The sequence below is a fragment of the Cydia fagiglandana genome, chromosome 22 (genome assembly GCF_963556715.1).
Source record: "Cydia fagiglandana chromosome 22, ilCydFagi1.1, whole genome shotgun sequence".
Lineage (NCBI taxonomy): Eukaryota > Metazoa > Arthropoda > Insecta > Lepidoptera > Tortricidae > Cydia > Cydia fagiglandana.
The window spans coordinates 13,154,442-13,177,638 of NC_085953.1; the positions used below are offsets into that span (position 1 = coordinate 13,154,442).

At 37.1% G+C, this 23,197-nt stretch overlaps 2 protein-coding genes across 4 annotated transcripts in view; both read left to right on the top strand.

Moving 5' to 3' along the window:
* The window catches only part of LOC134675417 (trehalase-like), a 130,609-nt gene extending 118,571 nt beyond the window's left edge, over nucleotides 1-12,038 (top strand). For all 3 annotated transcript variants that reach the window (XM_063533658.1, XM_063533657.1, XM_063533659.1), the window contains one exon: nucleotides 7,749-12,038. In XM_063533658.1, the coding sequence (XP_063389728.1) occupies nucleotides 7,749-7,875 (127 nt within the window). In that variant the 3' untranslated portion in view covers nucleotides 7,876-12,038. The remainder of the gene's footprint in view (nucleotides 1-7,748) is intronic.
* A 5,346-nt stretch (nucleotides 12,039-17,384) lies between these two features.
* Nucleotides 17,385-22,511, top strand: LOC134675495 (facilitated trehalose transporter Tret1-like). The gene is made up of 3 exons (XM_063533759.1): nucleotides 17,385-17,550; nucleotides 20,294-20,429; nucleotides 21,155-22,511. Exons 1-3 carry the CDS (start codon nucleotides 17,509-17,511, stop codon nucleotides 22,486-22,488), a joined length of 1,512 nt encoding a protein of 503 aa, XP_063389829.1. The 5' UTR covers nucleotides 17,385-17,508; the 3' UTR covers nucleotides 22,489-22,511.
* Nucleotides 22,512-23,197: the final 686 nt, after the last annotated feature.

Sequence of the window (23,197 nt, forward strand, 5' to 3'; positions counted from 1 at the left end):
AATTTGAAATGACGTAATTTATGAATAGCCCCTTGGGCAAAAATGCTTTCGTAATATGTCCGGATGTTATCCTCTATAGTTCTCGATACATTGTTTTAATTAGCTTGGTCTGACTCTATCATTTTAGTTTACTATTTAAATAAATAATTTGGCCAAGTCCGAGATAGCTCGAGGCATTTAGTGTTCCGTACGGCTACCATCAGTTTGGCATTGACATAAACGATATCGTGAACGTAATTTACTTCCTATAGGTATATCTCTTTCGCACTAATATATCAGTACGAGCGAGATACATAGAAAGTAAATTACGTTCACGCCCACGGTAGCGTTTATGTCAATGCCAAACTGATGGTAGCCGTACCGCTCGCATCGTTACATTTTACAGAGGTTGTTTGCCTGTTTTTAGGATACCGTATTCAATTACACACACAGAACAATAGTACAAAGTGTTTAGACACCGTGCGAAGGCCGAAGGCCGAGCTTTAGCAAAATGTCATTGCTTTAGCACAGAGCAATAGTACAAGTGTCTAAATGTGAAGGCCAAAGGCCGACCTCCGCGTAGCCCGAAGGCCCGAAGCGTCCAGGATGTCAGTGCTTTAACACAGAACAATAGTACAAGTGTCTAAATGCGAAAGCCGAAGGCCCGAAGCGTCCAGGATGTTAGTACTTAAACACAGAACAATAGTACAAGTATCTAAATGCGAAGGCCGAAGGCCGAGCTCCGCGTAGGGCCGAAGGCCCGAAGCGTCCAGGCTGTCAGTTCTGTGTTTAACCACTGACATCTTGCAGGCTTCAGGCCTTCGGCCCTACGCGGAGCTCGGCCTCCAGCCTTCGCATTTAGACACTTGTATTAATTACCTGTGTTTAGAACTGACCTCCTGGATGCTTCGGGCTTTCGGCCCAATGCGACTTCAGCCTTTGGATCTTGCGACTTAGACACTTGTACTTAAAAATACTTGGAAAAGTTACAGGAGGCGCGCGTCTGTCGGACGCTTCGGATCTTCGAATCGCTCCTTCGGCCTTTGCATTTAGTTAGATTCTTGTACTATTGCTTTGTGTTTGAATACCGAAGTCGAGCATCTCGCGAATGCTTGATGTATTATAATAATTTAGAGTAAGGCCAAGCGCGCACCACGATTTTTTGTCCTGCGATAATTTTGTCGCAGAAATGCAACGTATGTGTTTATATGTTAGTGCGCGCATATGCGACAAAAAAATCGCAGCGATTTTAAAATTGTGATTTGTCACATTTTTCCGCGATTGTTCGCGACGCGATTGTCGCAAAGTGAATTGCAGCATGCGGAGTTGTATGGCCCCGCGCGCGCTATGATAATAAAATCGCACCCCGGCCGGACCTCAGTCGGCATTTCGCTCTCCAAACCCCAACATCTCGGCACCTGCATCTCAAAATTAGACGCTAGATGTTGACCATTTAATTATGGAAATAGACGGAGATCACCTTTGTGTTATAAATGCTCAAAGTCATACAGCAATCGCATATTAAAGACACGTTTCATGACAAGCGACTGGTACGAAATCCATGTTGAGAATGAACAAATCGTCGACTTTTTCATCGCAGTGCGCGCAGTGAATTTTCTGCGATATACAGGGTGGAAAGGCACGACGATCCTTTCCGCAAAAGGGGGATTGTTTAGCCTAAGCTCTATATTTTCTCCATAGAAACTATGTTAATACGGGCAACCGTTTCTAAATTATGACCTTTTAAACATCCATGCAAAAAACTACTTTGTTCTAACCCTAACAGGTGACAGGGTCAATGAACTTACTTGTAAACAATCAATATACGACAGGAAATTGTAATAATTTGTTGCCATCCAACTATTCTTAGGTCTGCTTACAACACGGTAAGAATCGTAGCAGGATTTTCGCTTTCTTAGTGGTTCCACTTGTTCAATACTTGAATGAAGTAGTTATGTGATTCCTTAATATTAATAATACTAACCACAACATTGTTTACAACGACAGTTCAAATTGTGACATTGACAACCACTCAAAAGTACGCAATCGTCTTATAAATATCTCTGGTTTCTTTGACTGATGAAAAGGTTTTAGTTTCTTAACACGTTTCACAAAATTATTTTCGAATAATTGGAAACTATCTAAAATAATTAAAAATTAGAAGTAGGTTGTGTTTGATGCAGCAAATGAACTTGCAAAAATGAAATACTAAGAATAAATCAAGAATAAATACTTCTTAAATACCTAACTAACAAACCTTCTTGCGTGGTAGGAAATAGACAAGACGTCTGATGTTTGAAATAAATAAATTGTCATTGAACTTCACTTCATATTTACTTTATTTCACTTATTTCATATTCTTTAAATAAAAATGCCGTTGTTAGATGCTTGTAGTTATTTAAATTTGTGGGGCTGTGTAAAAGATATGGTGTACCAAACGGAATGTGAAACTGCGGACGAAATGAGACATAGACTTTAATATTATTTAGAACTGCTAAAAAACAAAATCGGCTTACTTTAAATATTTCGTCAATTTTACCTTTGTTTCTAAAAACTGTGATATTTAACTGTCATATACTATTAATGTCTTCCAAAATTATTTTCTCGTAACAAGACTGAGGGGCTACCGCGAAAACCGAAATTCGCAATTTGCGGGGATCTTTCTCTTTTACTCCAATGAAGGCGTAATTAGAGTGACAGAGAAAAATGCTCGCAATTTGCGAACTTCTATTTTCGCGGTTATAGCCCTGAATCTTGTTGCTCACCGATCCGTTCAAAAATATACATAAGTACTGAATATAATTAATAGATATTATAATTATACAATTAATACAGAAATGTAATGGTAGGTACTTAATGAACAGGAATATTGTGTATATTGTTTCGACGAATCAGATACTCTCAATAAAATCTATACATGAGGCCAAAGCTGTTCATAAATATTAAATGACTTTATTATCTCTATACGCCTTACTAACTCTATGTGTCCTATTGTGGAAAAAAAAAACACAACGACAGTCAAGAACGGAATTCTTAATTTGAATTTTTCAGATTTTTGAAATGCCTAGTCCATTGGTTGGAAAGCCCGTTCGAAATTGAAACTTATTTGCAATGTTATAAGGTCGTATTTTGTAGATCTCTCTCATACTTATAGTAGGCTATTGAGATAAAATTAAATATCCCACAAAATAAGCAAGCTGAATTAAACTTTGTGTCAAAGACATAAGTCATAAATTTCAATGCCAAAGTTTTAACTAAGGATGTTTCTCGCCTAATACGAATTGACCAGTGTAAGCATCAGTTAGCTAGCCCTAAGCAACCAAAGGTCAAGCTGCAGTTGAAAAACTAATAAAGATAAAGTTAAGCTGATAATTTTCCCGCCGTCTCCATGCTTCTTTAAGTTGGGTATTGACTGGTCAGCTGCCTGTTAGCTATAGTTTTCGCGAAAATCGCCAGGACAGAGGTGAAAATTTTTGTATGAAAACTTGCAACTTTAAATGCCTTTTTTGGCGAAACTATTGCAGTCTAAAATGAAGTCAAAATCAGTCCATCGACTCAATTTTTTGCAAGCTTTCTAATGGTACCCCACACGATTCTTACAAATGAAAAAAGTTTCAGCCTACCCCTCTCAACCCCCTAAATTTCCCCCTTTAATAAGAAATAAGCAGTTTTGACTTATTTACAATATGAGTGGTGGTAATTGCTATAACTGTTCCAAATTTTAGGTATCTATGTCAAACGGTCTCTGAGAAAAACGTATTTAACTGATTTGCAAGACCGAAGTGATCCCATAAGTGTTCCGTAAACAAAGTTTTGTACGGAACACTAAAAATCTTATTTTAGAAGTTACATGGGGGGGGGACGGGGGACACATTTTACCACTTTTGAAGTGTCTCTCGCGCAAACTATTCAGTTAAGAAAAAAATGATATTAGAAACCTCAATATCATTTTTGAAGACCTATCCATAGATACCCCACATGTATGGGTTTGATGAAAAAAAAAGTTTTGTGTTTCGGTTCTAAGTATGGGGAACCCCCAAAATGTATTGTTTCTTTTTTCTATTTTTGTGTGAAATTCTTAATGCGGTTCACAGAATACATCTACTTACCATGTTTCAACAGTACCTATATAGTTCTTATAGTTTCGGAAAAAAGTGGCCGTATCATACGGACGGACATACAGATGAGACAGACAGACAGACAGACATGACGAATCCATAAGGGTTCCGTTTTTTGCCATTTGGCTACGGAACCCTAAAAATTACCCAATTGCATGTCACCAGCATACTATGTAACGTGTGTATGAGTGTAAAATATTATTACTTTTCCCTCTGGTAATTTTCCCGTGGAAAAGTACAGGCGTAGCACTGACACGAGGAAAACTGCACATAAAAACAAGTAAAAAGTTAAAGCCAGTCCATTTTTCTTAATAAGACGGCCAGGAACAAAAAAATTAAAAAAACATGTAATTGTAATGTATATGTAATTTGTAAACCACCGTTTTTAAGGGTTCCGTACCTCAAAAGGAAAAAACGGAGCCCTTATAGGATCACTCGTGCGTCTGTTTGTCTGTCCGACCATTCCCCCCCCCCCTAATTTTTAAAGTTTGTGCAAAGTGCAACGTTGAGCAAGAACTTTAGGAACAAAAAAAAGAAGCTCACTTTAGAACGTTGCTCATAATACATTTTTGTCTTAAAAAACCGTCCACATTATCTGACGCGTATCACCGACGCTTGTCTCTTCTCTTCTTAATAACTATATTCCCGCAGTTTTAATTTACATATTACCTAATACACAATTTTCAATTAAAACAAAGTTGTGTTTGATCACTATAAGTTTAGTGCCACCCCACACTAGCGTCTCCCGAGCGTCTGCGTCTAGTCAATTCTATGGCTGCTGCTCGACGCAACTGCGCAGTGACGCCATTTTCCATAGCGCTAACTAGATGCCGACGCTCATACGCTAGTCTGTGTGTGTGTCTGTGCTAGTGACCCTTAGGCCGTAAATGACAAAATTAAAAGTTTATATATCAAACCTTATGCGCGGCATTACAATATTTGACGTTGTCAAGCTACGCACTGTACAGATGAATCGCTCGCGGCACAATTTCCCGTGGGGTCATTTTTAGTGCTCCGTACCCAAAGGCTAAAACAGGACCCTATTAGTCTGTCAGTGTCTGTCACCAGACTGTAACTCAAGAACCGTGATAGTTAGACAGTTGAAATTTTCACAAATGTAGGGTAAGACCACCAGTGAATGAACACTTAAGCAATTATCCAAGTTTGAAAAATCATTGCTCAGCATTCATTAATAATTGGAATAATTAACTGCAATTTAATCAATTCTCATTTAATAAATAAGAAAATAATTTCTGCGATTTTTAATTACTTTCATAGTTTTTGAGTTATATCAGAATTTACCAAAAACTACCCAAAAACCTAATGAATGAACATAGAAACTAGTGAATGAACACCGAAAAACCCAGTGAATGAACATTGTTTAACTATTTTTAATTAGCATAATAAAATCATTTTTATTACAAACACCGTTTCCGGCTCTATTTTAATAGGTATAGCGGTAGCGTTTATATCTTTTTATCCCTCCATATTGACTTCGAATCGATTAGAATGTAATAAAATGATGGTTATTCACCAATAACATAGAAACCCGTTACATATAAAAAGGAAAAAATAAAATCAACCATTAAAACAAGAACCAACGTGCATATTTTGATGAAAAGGGGTCATGCTCACCAAATAATGCTTAAAATAATAAACTTGCCACTGCATTGTTCGTGGTTACACTGTTCATACATAGAATTAGTAGAAATCCAATTAATGAACAAGCCAAATTTTGTATTGTTCATACATAGGCATGATAAATCTAGTAAATGGACTATAGAAATTTGGTTTGTTCAAATACTGGCTAAATGAATCAGAATCGTTTTCTATGCAGAATCACAAAAAACAGGCTCAATACGATTGCGTTTACAAATACATTTGGGAAAAAAATTAAATCTACGCGACACCAGTAAATGAACACACTGTTCATTTACTGGTTTCAGAACATTTGATGAGCCAATAATGGAACTATAAAAAATAAAGTCTTAATCGCATAATACGCCGACAAGGTGTACATAAATAGAAGGTTCAACTCTTAATCTAACCAAATAACTAAACTTTGTACTGGTAAAAATTAAATAAGCACTTCATATGTTGCTCCAAACGTACACTGTTCTTATCTGGGATCTAATATTTTCATACAAAACTTCAAATCCAGAAACACGTAAACTTCAAACACCAGTCACATCCTAACTTGTCGAAAATTAATTTATTACGGGTTGTCATTGCATAGGAAATAGAGTTGTTAATAAGAAAAAAAATAAAACAAGTGGAAGAAATTGCTATATTTCTTATTTTAGACGAAAAACGTGATTTTGTTCATTCACTGGGGGGTGTTCATTCACTGGAGGGTTTACCCTATTTCTGTTGCCGCTATACAACAAATATTATACTACAAACAAAATAAAATAAATATTTAAGTGGGGCTCCCATACAACAAACGTGATTTTTTTGCCATTTTTTGCCTAATATGGCCGGTTTTAGCTCTAGTAAGACATCTATAGTATGTAGTCTAGTATTCTAGTTCGTTGAAAATTAATAGTAATAGGTATGTACTTCGAGAAATGACGACATCCACATTAAGATAGCACCTGCATTTGTATAGGTGATAAAACGTGCATAATTATGTTTAGACTAGCCTTGCTGATAGGCCTAGGTTCTCTAAGACCTAACTGTCGTGTATGCCCTATGATGATACGCCATTTTGAAAAGAAATCTCATTGTAAATAATGTCACGAACGTTATACTACTGTAAAGTAGTAATTTTTCCATCTGTTTAATTGTCATGGTTGGGGATATTTTTGAATTATAAAGCAGTGTATACAGTTTTTCTTTGTTTTGTTAGTATATATTTAAAAACAACTGAATATTGAAAAAAAAAACATTTATTATATTAGCCACATAAGTACAAAGTTCGTACGAATTACGCATACTTAACAGTAACTGAAAGACCATTTTGAATTCGGAATCTAAAATTAAAATAATTTTGCAATACTTCGTCTACGCCAACACAGTGCCACAACAAAGGGTGGAGTGTGGAATTCTACTCCACTTAAATGCCGCTATAAACATCATAATTTCATATAAATTATTTTCATTTCATTTTTTTTTTCATTTTTCATTTCATTTCATTTACATTTATATGTCGGCGGCCGTTCGTAAAATCAGGCAGATCATGAAATTCCTAGGCATATCGTGAATCGTGAAAAGTCTCGTTCCCTGAGTCGACGTAGCCCCGGGTACGGGCTCCTATTTCTGAACAGTTTGCCCTTCGGGCATCTGAAACGACCTAACGAACCTATTTATTGGTCGTGACTACCATCAAAATATTACACAGTCACTTTACGACATAATATGTATACACGCTGACACTATCAATCTCTGGAATTCCAAAGTTTGTTCTGAGATATTTTGGTCTGAGTCTATAAGTCTTTATTTATACTAAACACTACTTGTACAATCATCAGCAAAAGTTGCTAAGCGGGCGAGGTGTTCAAAATTACCTTGACACGCTCATAGTTCTCATAACAAATAAAGTCGCGTCAAGATTATTTTGAACACCTTACCCGCTTAGCAATTTCTACTGCTGACTGTACCTACAGTTTGTATTTTCAATAATAATCTTAACAGAAGCATTCTCTTCCACAGAATAATGATGTACCGAAAGCGTCGAGAGTACCAACCGCTGTCAACCATCGGCGAGAACGTGAAATTCCTGTCCCGGCCCTACACGGAGCTGCGCAGTATGAACGGCACCAAGTCCAGACTACGATGAATCTGTACATAGTATCGACAATTATAATATAGGCCACTCCACACTAGCGTCTCCGTCTAGTTAACTCTATGGCTGCTGTTAGACGCTACGTTAGCGCAACTGTGCAGCGACGCCATTTTCCATAGCGCTGACTAGACGCCGACGCTCAAAAGATGCTAGTGTGGGGCGGCCCTATAACTCCAGGGGGCCTAGCCAAGGTGACAATCGTAGAAAGTGAAACGCTATCATTTCCATACATTATTTACGTTTATCTTAGCATACGATTTTGGCTAACGCCCACAGATAGCTTTATAGGCCAAAATTGAATGTATAAATTGTACGGTTGCTCTTTAGTTGCGCCTATTAGGCCAGCGAGAAATGTGCACGTGCTAACTAGCTCTCCCTCATTGAAAGAGAAAGAGACAAGCTTATGTTCGGATGTAACAAAGCATGGTACGCAGAAATTAATCAAGAAAAACAGATCATTCGTAATTAAATAAATTATGGAAGTATTCTTTGTTCTCCTCATGAGTTTAACGTATCTATAGTTATATAGTGTCATTCTATGACGGGTGATCAGCGATCACGTGATGCTTCCTATAGAAAACTAAATTTTTGGACGCCTAGGCCCGAACCCGGACCGTTCTAGTGTGAGTCATCTCGGTAGATCTCTTGGTGTAAGTCTTCCAGTAGTTAGTACAGTACCCGGCAAAAAATATTTCACATCGGTTTTTGGAAAAATACAATTATTGTTTACGATGACTTCCTAACATGTGTTCGGCCGCGTAAACTGAAGACGCCGGTTCGATTCCGGCCTCGGCCACCTGGACTTGGTCACTCCTTTAGCCACTCACATGATTCATGCAACTGTAGTTCCAAGCTGTCACCCTTATTTTTACATAATAATAGAGGTCACTGAAAAGTATCAATCATGTGAGTGGTTAGTGTATGACACATATTTCAGTTTATTAGAGATCCCACACTAGCGTCACCAGAGCGTTGGCGTCTAGTTAACTCTATGGCTGCTGCTCGTTGACGCAACTGCGCACCGACGCCATTTTCCATAGCGCCGACGCTCAAAAGACGCTTGTGTGAGGTGGCCGTATAAGCCAAAAGTCTCTTTCTAAAGATCTGCAATATTTATGGCCGGGTAATGTACATGCTTTATTGGCTTTTGGAACGGGTTTTCCTTCATAAACTTCAGAAAAGGACATGATTTTGGAAATACAGTGATGACATATGTAGTAGTAAAATAATTATAGTAGATCAACCAAAAATCTAGACCGATGACTTTGTGTTATTTGTGTCTTCGATAAGTTAATATTAGAAGTGACACCTTACACGCCTGCGATCAATACATCTTTAGATTGTATTATTTATAACTAAAGAGTTATTGATTGAATGCAGGAACTGAATCAAATTCAATTTAATATAAAATGTCGCTTTCTAAATATCAGACCTTTCTGTCAAAAAAGGGCCCTTATGCACATGAAGCATAGGGACCCTTTTTAATGGAAAGTCACAAATTGTCTCCAGTGAAATGGAAACTAAACTCAATGAGTTAGATACAAATGTTGGATATTTTAGAAAATGGAGTCTGTAAAATACCAGTTCTTCAAGTGCTGTGAATGATTTAAACCTTGTATATATAGTATTAAGTGCTAATATCCTTTAACGTGTACAATTTAACCGTCTCAGTTTTATTATGTTTAATTATTTAATATTTCTCTGGTCTTTATAATTATATTAATCGAAGCTCAAACTTGTTTAAAGCAATATTTTGTATACTTTATGTCAATGAAGTTTTGAAATCACGTTTTTATTGAAGTAGTTTTTGTGTTTTATTTTTTGGCGATTTAAACAAGATTATGCCTACATTTATGTAAAATGCTATACTAGTGAATTTCTCGGAGCTGTTTATGTAGTTATATGATTTGTTTAAATTGCTCAATCAATTAAATACTGATTTAAATGCTCATTATGAAAGTGAAACGCTTTAAACCATGTTTTACTAATTTATTAGAGATTTAATTCATTTTATCATGGACATAATTTGTACTAGATCTAAATATTTATGGTTCTACTATTTGTTTTATAAATTGTAGTTTATCAGAAAATATTTGAATTCATTTGACACTTTATTCAAAGAATAGGCCAAATTTAGACCAATTTTGGAACATAGCACGCCATTGATAGGGTAAGATGAACACAGGGCCAAGAAGGAAACTTGTATAGGTATGACTTATCTTACTCCAAAATAAATAGTTCGTTTCTTCATCTGACCTTAATGAATCTGCAATTATTTCTACGACTATGTGTAACCGATTTCATTTCACTAGCTTTAATAATAAACCCTCTAAAGGAGTCTAAAGTGTCAAAAAACACTTAGAGTGAGACCAAGAAAAGTCTGCAGAGATTTAGACAGCCCACGCAGTGCAAGTGTTATTTTAAACGTCAAACTTCCATGAAATTATGACGTATAAATAACATTTGCACTACGTGAGCTATCAAAATCACTGCACATTTTTCTTGGTCTAACTCTAAGGTACTTGCACCTAAGATGGCCCATCGGTATTTTTCTTGAGTTTAATATGAACGTGCGGTTTTGTCTATGGTACTAGCGAACATATGCAAAATTTTAACCGCCACTTATAAAAGTATGATAGGTATTTTGAAAGTAGGCAAGCTTAAGAATCGGGCCATCTTAGGTGCAAGTATCTTTTACACTACTGTGTTTAGTTCTGACCTAAATCTAGAACAAAGTCCGTAGTCGAAACATATAGGTATTATATATCTACTTTTATATATTTAGGTATTCATGTCGAGTATTATTAGGTATACTAGTTGTTACTTATTATAGCTTTAAGTAGACAATTTTGTTTTCACTGTAAATAGTGTTGAATGTTATTTTGCATTTATAGAATATGTGATTTCAAAACGTCATATGTATTCATGTTTCATCTTCTAGGAGCTTATAAATGTTTCAAATAGTGTTTTCAAACACAAATAATACATTTCTTCCTAAGTTCCACCCCACACTAGCTAGCGTCTTCCGAGCGTCGGCGTCTGACGTAACGTTGACGCAACTGCGCAGCGACGCCATTTTGCATAGCGCTGACTAGACGCCAACGCTCAAAAGACGCTAGTGTGAGGTGGTCTTGACTAGATTATCTAATATTTGGATGGCATTATGCACATACGACCATTAACCTAAAATTATTTGGTTATTTCTGCATAAAACCATTGACTATGTGAAAACTGAGCTTAAATTATTTGAACTGCGGTGCTGGCACCGAAGTAGTGTAAGTTTAAAATGTATTTTTTCGATCTGTTATGTGTATTTGAGAAAAGTATATTCATGACATGTAACCTTATTCCTAGGTAGATTATTTTAACAAATAACACTGTTTATTTAGAAAGAATTAAGTGACGTGATTGATTAATTATGAAACAGATAGATTGCCTACATTTTTTGATCGAATACATCTTGAATAAATAGAAGCTTCTATATTTTAAATCAATTTATATACCACGAGGTCAATTCGAATCGAGTACATTTTGATATCTAAACTAAATCATTAAATTTAGTTATCATTTGCATGTGCATTCCGTACGTACTAAGCGTTAGAGAGACGCGCGGGCGAATGATCTAAAATGACATCATTTATTAATCAAAATGTACGTTCAAATAGGCCTCTAATTTAAAAATAAATTTCTCCTGGCAATTTTCACGTAATTTGCCGTAATAAACATTGACTACCTTAATGAACTGTTTAACAGGTAAAACTATTTATTTTAGATATAAAATAGACATTTTATTTTGTTAAGAATATACCCTGTGACATCCCAAGTGGTAACTCAGTGACGCAAATATATTTTACGTGCAGTTTTGACTGGACTTTTGTCCTCATAATTAAATAGTCGATTTAATGGTTTTCTTAAGATATCTCTGTACCCCTAACATCTCACATGTGATATTTTTGTTTAATTATATCTATGATATGGTTTATTTTAACCATTTTGTTCCTAGATCGTTTTAGATGATTTTATTCTCAGTTGTTGTTTTTCATATTTGTGGGTTACTATGTTTTACTATGGAGCGCAGCCAAGATACGCGAAAGCTCTGTATATTAGATATTAGCATGAACTTTGACAAATAAATAAGAAATTTTTAATTAATTCAATGATGTGGTCTTTTCTTCTCATTTGACCTCTTATTTTCATCCCTATACCTACCGATTAGCTACCTAATCGTGGTGTTACTTTTTTTACGAAATACTTTACAATACCTATCTACTAAAAGTACCTAAAGTAGTAATAGTAATTTGTTTTACAAGGGGGCAATGTTGTTGTTTAACCGCTCGTGCTAATATTGATACCCGAGCAAGCGAAAGACTCCAAAATTTAACCAATCTTGAGCGTTGCGAGGGTTTCAAAGCACGAGGGTTAAACAAAATTTGCCCCCGAGTGAAACACAAAATTTTTCACCACACCAACCCGAAGCAAATATTAAATCTAAAATATCAAACAAAATCAAACCAAAACAAATCCAAATGAATGTTATTAAATGTTTATCATCCAAAATCATCAATTATAAGTCAATTCTACCAGCAAACATAAGAAAACAACTCAAAATATGCATTTGATTACTTTGCCTCACATGTGAATAATGCAACTTTGCTATCAGTTTTTGAAGTGCAAAGTAAGCCTTTCCGAGCTGGTGTGGTGAAAGGTAATATAAATATAGATAATATAATAACTTAACTTTTTAACATAAGTATATGTTTTTCATTAGAGGGCGCCATATACCTCTCTGTCGTAAACGTTGTATTGTATTGTAAAAAATAAGATATTTTCGTGATTATATTTTACCGAGAAAATACATTAACAGTATTTAGTTGGTCTATCGAAAGATACCACTTTGGCCTTATAAAATTACAAAATAAAATATGCGTAGAGTGGCACCCTGATAAAAGCAACACGGCAGACATAAATCATAGTCATTACAATATTGTCAGGCGCTAATTGTCGCAAATAAGACTAATTATCATGACGTTTCGTTGCAACCACCAATAGGGACCGTGCTCGTTGGACGGTCTGCCATCTTGTGGCCTGAATCGGAAACATATGTGCACATGTACATTGCCATAGCAAGTGCTACCTTTTACCGTTTACGTTTCTCGTCGATACGTTTCCTTGTGCATAGTTGGTTCTGCCATCTTGTGGGCTACATCGGAAGCATAAACGACACATTTACGCCTCGCGCAAAAAAATCTGACTGCTCCTATGCTGCCCCCTATAGTCCATGCACGGGGCCTACAAACATCAAAAGAGTTCGTATCTGACTATGCGTCAAAAGGAACCACCATTCGCTGATAACTTCTAGCTAACATCATTCCTTAAATGCGATTGTAACGTATTATTAAGAAAGTGATATAGGAAGCAAACTAGCAGAAGAATTTCCTGATGGTAAGCGATTACCATCGACCATGGGGTGTCCATACGAATAAGTGGATTGCTGCGGCATTTAAGAGCCCATCAACGTGCACACTAGCGCCACTGCTAAATAATCGTGATTATTTAAATTTAACGATAGGTATTTAAAAAAGGGGCCGCTACGTACTGTATTTTATATTTAAGTACCTTTTGAATACATCAAACTAGTTTATATGTTGCTGAATTCGTCAATCTATGCGTCCAAAGTCAAAACGGCCGTTTTTGTTTTGAGTTCCTATGAACTCGACCCGATCATCGATCGATCATCGATCGGTCGATCTATATCGACGCTAGCAGTGGCGCTAGTGTGCACGTTGATGGGTTCTTAAAAAGTACGCTCTTGTAGGTCTGAAGGTTGTATCAACAGTTCCACAGTTTAGTTTTATTAGTAAAATTCCAAAGAATTTGAATGAAGTGTCGTCTAGATAAGTATGATTATGATCGATGATAGCAACAACGTCATATCGACACTACTTTGAAAACATTTCATATCTCACATTGAGATTCGAAGCTGAAAAATAGTAACTCTGCCGTATTTGAACTTCAAGATATTCACAAGAGACGACACGTACTAGTTCCATGCTAGATACGTTATGGTTTAGATATCAACTAGTTCTCTTTTGCAGCGCAATTCGGGCAACCAATGTCACTTTTACGTTAGATAGAGTAAGATATTTATAGATCAAGCAAAGGAAAACGCAATAACTATACATGATACGTGTTTATACATTTACGATATCAAAATTGTCAATTTGCAGTGCTTTAATATTTTTGGTAGGTAGGTATGTCTTATCTAGTTATCTCATAGTAACATCTTATGTTCGACAATCTTGTACATAGCTAAATAAATATTGCTCCAAAATTCGAAATTTAATTTAAATGTTAAAATTTATTTAGAAACGTACCTAATACTAAATATTATGTATGTATGTATGTATAAAACTTAACAAACTAAAACCCGTTCTGAGCCATGCCGGGTCCAAAGGTCCCCATCACACTAGCAGCGTTACCCCGCTGTATGGCGATGGAGACCTGTGGCCTATTTTATAAAGCTACAAGTTACAATTTACAAGCGGAAGTCTCTTTCTCACCCTATGTATTAGAACGAGACTTCCGCTTGTAAATTGTAACTTGTAGCTTTATAAAATAGGCCACTGTTGGACAATGTTAAAATTATTATATTGTGGTAGGTACCTACCAAATAAAATCCGCAGTGGGAAACCGCGTATCTGACGGTGCCAGACAGTCTGCCAACAGGGAGAGATGGCGGGAGATCGTGCGAAGAGCTGTGTCCGCCTCTACTAACGATGCGGACGCCTCAACGTGACCACGATCGCTCTGTCAAGAGCGATACGACAGAGAAGAATATACCTCTAATATTGATAATTATGTACAGTGAAACCTGGTTAATTGGCACCTGGATAAATGCAAAACCTCAATAATTGCAACCAAAAGTCCGGTCCCGGTCCCTTGAGACCAAAAGGCCTCTATAATTGAAATTTTGGAAGCTCTATAATTGCAATTTAGATTTTAGCGCTTTTCGTAATTTTGCCTCTGTAATTGACCACATCGCAACTTAAGACCTCTATAATTGACACTGTGCTAAAAAATCCGTTATTTTTGCTCTTGTTATTACCTCTATTATTGAAACGAGTTTTACTTATTACCTCTGTAATTGAAATAATGTAGTTGCATTCAATTAAAATAAAAACAAAACTTATACTAACTATTATTAAAATTAAGTATAGACTAAATAAATTAAAACTAAAACTAATAAAATAAATAAAAATGTAGTTGTAGACAGCAGAAACAATATTTTAATAGCAATGATCATTTTATTTTTATCTCCATCCAAAATTTAATTTATTTATTGGGTATCTACTCGTATCACAGCCTGTAGTAGGTGAAATAGTTTTGATCAATAAAACACAAAGTAGGTACGCTTTTTACGTTCTAATAAAACTTTCTTCTACAATTCAAGGGATTTTTTAAAACCTAAATGATAAGAAAATAAAGTGGTAATTAATTTAGTGTAAAAGTGCAAGTATAAACAGAAGCAATATATAGACCAGAAACCCAGAACGTAAGCGTGTAAATCTACTTTAAATGGTTATTTGCACCTCCATAAAAGAAATTTGTCAGAACGCAACCTCTATTAATGAAAACCTCTATAATTGACACAACGATTTTTTGAACCTCGTTAATTGACACGACCTGTTTAAATGAAAAACCTGGTTAATTGACAAAAACTGGCCGGTCCCTTGAGATTGCAATTATCCAGGTTCCACTGTATATGGTAGGTACATGCCGACTTAAGGCATGTGCACACCGGTTGCGTGTGCGTGACGTGCACGTGCGCGTGCGGAGTTATAGTATACATATCCTTATGAGAGATGGCACACCGCTTGCGTGAGGTGTGCGTGTGCGGCTCCAATATTTTAGCGCACGCACACGCGCACGTCACGCACACGCAAGCCGGTGTGGCTCGGCCTTTAAAGTTGACTATCACTACTAGAGTAGCATGTTGTACTTAACACTTAAATGAGGTTGTCATATAGTTTTCATACATAAAAACTGTTGGAGCAATCACCCAGCGAGCGGGTGAAAAAGAAAAGGGGACAACGCAGGGGCCCATTGTTCTGACAGGCCGATACCGTCCGGCGGACTGTTAATCAGTGGGCCCCTTTAGTGTTCAAACTACATTTTCATTCAACGTATCAGCATTGCGATACAGCGAGGAAATGCCGCCAGCATCCTTGGTACATTCTCAAGGGCCTATTTTAGATTTAAGCTAGTTATTAATGTCTTTGTAATACCACTGTATATATCTTGTTTTTCATTCATGTAAGTGATTTCATTTCGAGAGGGCTTCTGAATTAGTCGCAATAAAATCATATCGACGACCTTGCGCTGTTGGCTGATTAGATCGAACAAGCTTAGGTCGCGCTATCTCTCAAGTAGGTGGCGTCGTAACCTAACGGCTTGAGATGAGCCCTTTAGGGATGGGAAATTATTGTAAAGTTATCTATGAAGTATTTGAACAAATTAAATTATTTTCAGAAAATATTATAATTTGTTTTTTATCAAGTAGAAACACTACTATATAAATTATAAACTGAAATAAATGCCATATACTAAGAAAAAGTGACCAAGGCCTCCAGTGCCCCAGGCTGGAATCGAACCAGCGTCCTCTGCTATCGCGGCAGGTGCCTGAACCACTCGGCCACCTACTATGTATACTTGGAAAATTTAACCTATGCCGCTGTGGCCCGGTGGCCGAGCCCAGGAAGGCTTGCAATCATTATTTATTTACTAAAACGGGACCTAATCACGTATAAAAAACTCCTCTTGGGGAGGTCTTCTCCGAGACCACGGGGACAACGCCGCCCTCAAAAGGTCGTAAGTGTCTAATTTCAATACTTAATTAGGTAATACGCGATTACCTAAGTCCCGTATTAGTAAATAATAATGAGTAAATATCGTGAAAGTTTAAATCAATGAGCTGAGGGTCCCATTGTCGGATAAGGGCAACTCGCCACAATTAAAACATCTAGCCGTTCAGATGACTATTAAAAGGCCTTCATCATCATCATCATCATAGGCCTTTTCGTCTATTGCAGATGATTTATGGTGTAACACCGGAAAAACAGCGTTTTTGGTGACTGAATAGACCGATGTGTGACCGACATGGTCTACCACAGGTCTGACAAGAGAAGGTTGCGGAAACCGGTACTGAGGCACCTTGTCGTAGTTTTTGCCTGCCGTCGGTTTAGATAGATGACGCCAGCATAGGTTTAACGTCTCCTTCTATGAAATTTGGCTGACTATGGAAATAGTCACGTCACTTTTCGCACCACTGTCACCCCGATAAATTTGTATCTTTTCATTTGGCGTTTGTCGATGTACCTACGATTGATAATCATCATAGCTTAAAAGGCCCCCTGATGACATTTACACCAGATCCATGAAAGATCCCGAGATTCAGCCATTCACTAGTTAATCCTTATCTTCAGCGTGTAAAGATTACCTGCACCTAATCAGGTTCAGTAGCCACAGCGCCTCGAAGACAAGTGCTTGTGAACAATGTTACAGACACACATACATCGGTGACGACGAGAATTGTAGTGTTTGGTTTTACTATCCAAAAAAAAGTGGAAAATGAGTGCGCCGAAGAAGAGTTATGTGCCGTTTTGGAGACAGGTAGACTTTTAATTTTTTTATAGTCCATTTGTATAAACTAATACAGGTATGTATTAGTTTGCACACAAAGTGGACGTATTTCTAACGTTATTTTATGATCCCAAAATGTTAAAGACGAATTTCGTTTGTAATAGGTATACTTGAAATACCTAAAAATACTTATTTATCACCTAGATACATACCTCTCTACATAGACCTCGTTTCAATTTTTTTTTTTTTTTTCGTTTCAAATAAATTTAAAAATATATAGATGGTCAAGCAAATCTTGTCAGTAGAAAAAGGCGCGAAATTCAAATTTTCTGTGGGACGATATCCTTTATAGCGCCTACATTTTTCAAATTTGCCGCCTTTTTCTACTGACAAGATCTGCTTGACGCAGTATATATATCATACAAATCTATGAAAAATGGTAACAGTGCATGTAAATAAGAATCTTGGGACATTTATTTCTCCTATTAGGATAGAAAAGAGCTCGTGATTCTATTTGCATGTACCTATTTCTAGCTGTAGATTATAGGTATTTTACATGAGAACAATTAAAACACTAAATTTCATCTCATACAAAAAGCTCCACTCTGTCACATTTTTGGAGACAAAAAGCATTGGGGAGGGGTACCTAAGGAGACCTCACGTGTATTTTTTTACAGTGAACGAAACTAAGAAAAAATACCTAAGTACTACATAAGTAACATGACTTAGATAAGTACCTTTGATCGGTTTCGTTACACATAAATCTTCACTTCGCAATTCAAAATAGCGAGTCTATTTTACGATATTTTGGAGCGCATGGTCGAATGAAAAAAATTCACAAAAATACACGTGAGGTTATTATGTGTTAGCTAAGAACACCACCGAAATAAACATATTCAGAGAGTATTTTCATAGAAAGTAATTTAATTTGTTCTTAGAACCCTTAGAGACGCCATGTCTATAATTTTCGGTACAAAATAGTCTGCCGTTTTTTGCGGGGGAGGGCACATCAAATGTATACGTAACGTAAACATAGCCAAGTCAGATAAACGTCAGTCCATACATGTGGTTGACATGTCGTTGACCATTGGCCGCCTATTTTCGACAGAGGGGAACGCCTGTTAATGACCACTCCTTTGGTTATATTCTCTAAGTTAGAACCTCACTAAATATCTCCAAGGGGGAGGGAGGTGTCAAAGAGTAGGCGAAAAAACCTCGCGTGATTAAATTTATGCACAATCCCCTACTAGGCTGCTAACATAGATAGTACTTAATATCATAATCAACGATAACAATCGGCCTCATCTTATCTCTGATTGGTTATATCCAGGGCCACGACATTACAACGAAAGCGTTGATTTACTTGATTTCTTTTTATCTATATGTACCTATAGCTAACTAAATTTATAATGAAATGTGACGCCCCACGGGGAAAGGTATCTTATGGCGGTTGGCGCTTACGCTATTATTAACGCCGCTCCAATATTATTACGGCGTTATGCGACGTAAGCGCCAGCCGCCATAAGGTACCTTTTGCCATGGAACGTCACAAATAATTAATTTTACTTTCACTTGACTCCCGCGAAATGTTTCGGAGAGCCTAGGTCTCCTTTGTCAAGCCGAAAAATTATTCAATGTTAGTATGTCTCACAGCAATTTAAATTGCATAAAAGATTTAAAAGAAAGCCATGAAAAAAGTAAATGTTAGAACAAATTAATGTCTATGAAAATATTTTAATTTGTGTTATTAGGCACACTATTTTATTTATTTACATTTTTTTTTAATTTATTAATTTCAAAACCATTTCGATCCATGCCACCGAATGGCCGAGGGGTTCAGGCATATTTTGTCGAGTAAAGTTAAGTAAATTTTATTTGTAGAAAACAGGTGTTACGTAAAAATAGTTGATTACTACTGATTACAGAGCTCTGTATTTTGCCTATTGGCGTACAAATGTTATTTAAAACTTATCAACTATGGTGACTCGGAGGACGGTGGTTCTCGGTTCCAACCTAGGAAACTGGAGGCCTTGGTCATTTTTTCTTTGGTATATGACATTTATTTCGGAAACATAATGTTTTTCGCATGTTGCGTAAATTTTTTGCAGTTTCGACACGTGGTGACAGACAGACGGACAGCGGAGTCTTAGTAATAGGATTCCGTACCCAAAGGGTAAAAATACCCTTTGGGTACGGAATCCTAAAAATCAGAAATGTGAGTCAAAGTCTGAAATTCCTAGTTATTCGCATAATTATATTTAATAACAATTATCGATTTTTATATCTGAGATTCACCAATGCCCGTTCCTTATCTTATTGAGCCATTATGTCTTATGATAAGAGCCACTTACTTTAATTGCCGTTTGATTGTACTGATGTACACAGATTTTTATAATTGTCGCTTGGATTATCTTCTTTTTATAATTGTGCATGACGCCCCACGGGTAAAGGTACCTTATGGCGGTTGGCGCTTACGCTATTATTAACGCCGCTCCAATGTTATTGCGGCGCTATGCGACGTAAACTCCAGCCGCCATAAGGTACCTTTTGCCGTGGAACGTCACAATTATCTTCAGCTGTGAAGCACTGAATAAGTCATATCCGGATCGCGACCGCACCAGCTTTAAAGATGGCTCACGCTAGACCGGACCGTGCCGGCTATGACGGCTGATAGCTGATCGCTTTCCATAGAAAACTAAGGGCCGGAAGCTCCGGCCCCGGCTCGGCCTAGAGTGAGTGAAATTAACAAGCTTGTGATTTTGTTAAATTCCAGTGCTTTCTCACGGCAAGTGTGGCAGTCAACATCACGGGGCACGGCTGCGTCATCGGCTACTCCGCGATCCTGATCCCCAGCCTCAGGGACCCTGACTCCCACATCAAGGCCACGCCCAGCCAGGAATCATGGATAGGTAGGTTATTTATTTATTTATTTAAAACTTTATTGCACATACAAGTAGTACAACAGGCGGACTTAACGCCGCTATAGACATTCTCTACCAGTCAACCATTAGCTATCTTCTAGCTAGAGTTGTCTATCTATACTTTTGTCAGGCTTCTTGCTTGCATTCCTGAAACTAACTTGATGATCCTCCACCATCTCGAACCGCTGACAGTAGGTACTTTATAAGTTGTTAGGTTTTAGGATAGAGCGACCCTTAAGAAACTAAAGAATAAGTGAGAGTCCCAGCACTGCGGCCTAATTGTTGCAAATTCTTGAAATACCTACCAATTACGAGATTTTGCACTGTTTTGATGCTTGCAGACATCGGCAGATTAGATACATTTTTGATACAAATGTAAAAACGAGCAATGCAATCCTATCATTTTTTATATGTCGTTTTATGTATATTGTATGTATCTATGTTGTTATTGATGTATGTTGTAACCTAGGCATATTTAGTCCAGGTCTTATCAAGGCAATACCTACGTACCTATTGAGCTAGATATATAGATATAACAACCACACATTAACTATCTGTTTATTCAATTGGGACTACTTACTTACGGTCTCTGCTTGCCTGGAGATTATTATCTGAATCGTCGCTATTGCTATCGGCTTTAGATTAAATACTCAAACTCAGTCATTTCGTGATACAGATTACGAACTCTTTAAATATTTCCCTTTTCTTTTCAGCGTCCATCATCGGCTTTGCTCTAATTGTGGGCAACGTCATCGTTACTCCTCTCATGGATTTAATCGGCAGAAAAAAATGCCACATCGTCTCCACTATACCTATCTTGACAGGATGGTTCCTGTTACTCCTGGCTGACAGCGTCCAAGCCATAATCCTGGCCAGATTCCTACAAGGCGTATCCATGGGCTTACTGGGACCTTTAGGCTCGATTATCATAAGTGAAATGACGGATCCAAAGAACAGAGGAGCCTTCTTGACTTGTGTGTCATTATCGTTGACTATTGGAGTCATGTTCACGCATACCATCGGGACTATCTTGAGCTGGCAGCAAACAGCCTTGATCTGCTCTTTTATAACCTTTATAAGCTTAAACATGATCATTTTCACCACGGAAACACCGTCATGGCTGATAGCTAAAGGAAAATACAAGGAAAGCAAAGAAGTATTCTTCTACCTACGCGGCGAGGGTCCCGAGCAAGAAGACGAGCTAGAACACATGATGACAGCTCAGAAAATGATTCGGAAATCCAGCGTTGTGGGTCAAAAACTATCCCTTTGCACAAAAACTGGAAGAATGTTCAGATACCTAGGCAGATCGTTCAAGAAACCTGAATTTTATAAACCAGTGGCTATTATGTTCCACTTATATACGTTATTTCAATTCGCTGGGATTAACGTCATCAGTTCTTACGCCATGGATATCATCGGACAGTTAGTGGGTCCTGAAGCGAATGCTGCTCTATTCATGGTACTTCTAGATTGTCAGAGACTCGTGTGTAACGTCTTAGCTGTGTATGTGATGCAGAAATGCAACCGAAGGACTGTTCTCTTTTCTATGGGATTCATATGCGTTACCGCATATTTAAGTAAGGGTACATACACGCTCGCTAAACAGAACGATTGGCTACCTAGTTATTTACAAAATCAATACGTACCTATATTTTTAATAGGGATGTACATGTTTTCTCTAACCGTTGGCATATCATCTGTCCCGTTTGCGATATCTGGAGAAATATTTCCTTTAGAATACAGAGGGTTGGGTGGTGGTATTGGGACATTGCCTTTATCGTTGAATTTCTTTTTGGCTGTGAAATGTTTCCCAGTTTTGTCTGGAGCTATTGGTCTCCCATACACGTATTACGTGTACGGTGGGGTGGTGTTTTACTGCCTGAGTGTTCTATGGTTTATTCTTCCTGAGACCAAAGGTAGGACTCTTCAAGAGATTGAGGATGAGTTAAGAGGAAAAGGTGTTCATGACGAGAGGAGAGAGTCGGAGCCTCTAAACGGCAAGATGCTGATGCGACGGTACAGCTCACAAATCATCATTCATTAATACTAGTTTTAGTAACTCCTTTTAGTTAAATTTGTAAATACAAAAACTCCTGTCGTCGTGGCATGGATGGACTGAATTTTGAAGCCCAGACATCTAGTTTGGGATATATTGTTGAATTATGTTGTTATGTAATATTAATTAGATTAGGTAAACGTAAACAATAAAATATTATGTAACTAAGGTAAACGGCCCCAAGTTCGTGTTAGTACGTTATTTCGTTAGTTTTTTTTCTGGCCCAAATAATAAGGAATTCAAATATCTTTTATTCAAATTATACATATGAAAAAAATCTGTATTATTTAATCTCTTCAATAAAATGATAACCAATATTTTAGTGATTAAACTAAGAGTAATACGACGGTCAAAACTGTCAGACGGCCGCGAACAGCTGTGTTGTATGCGTGCACTTTTTTTAGGCGTAAGGTGCGCGCTCTCACTTGTTAAGCTTATAGGAAGGAAAAGCTAAACCCATTCGAATAAAAGTTTTTGGGAGTGTTTCTGTGGGTTCCTTAGTAATTGATTTGATAAGAAAAAAGATTGAATATATGCATAGAAATAACTTAAAATTGCAATAAATCGACTCACGAAATAGCGGTCATTTTATCTTACGTGTGTCTCCTATTTCGTGCCACTAACGAATCAAGGATTTTCTAGGTACATTTTGAGTGCTTGTTTTTAAATATAACAACAAAGATAATTAAAAAAATAA

What these genes read in the sequence shown, in the direction of transcription:
- LOC134675495 (XM_063533759.1), top strand. Translation starts at nt 17,509, where the DNA reads ATGAGTGCGCCGAAGAAGAGTTATGTGCCGTTTTGGAGACAG. An exon ending in ATGTGCCGTTTTGGAGACAG is followed by an intron (nt 17,551 to 20,293) that starts GTAGACTTTTAA and finishes GTTAAATTCCAG; the next exon opens with TGCTTTCTCACGGCAAGTGT. An exon ending in CAGCCAGGAATCATGGATAG is followed by an intron (nt 20,430 to 21,154) that starts GTAGGTTATTTA and finishes TTTTCTTTTCAG; the next exon opens with CGTCCATCATCGGCTTTGCT.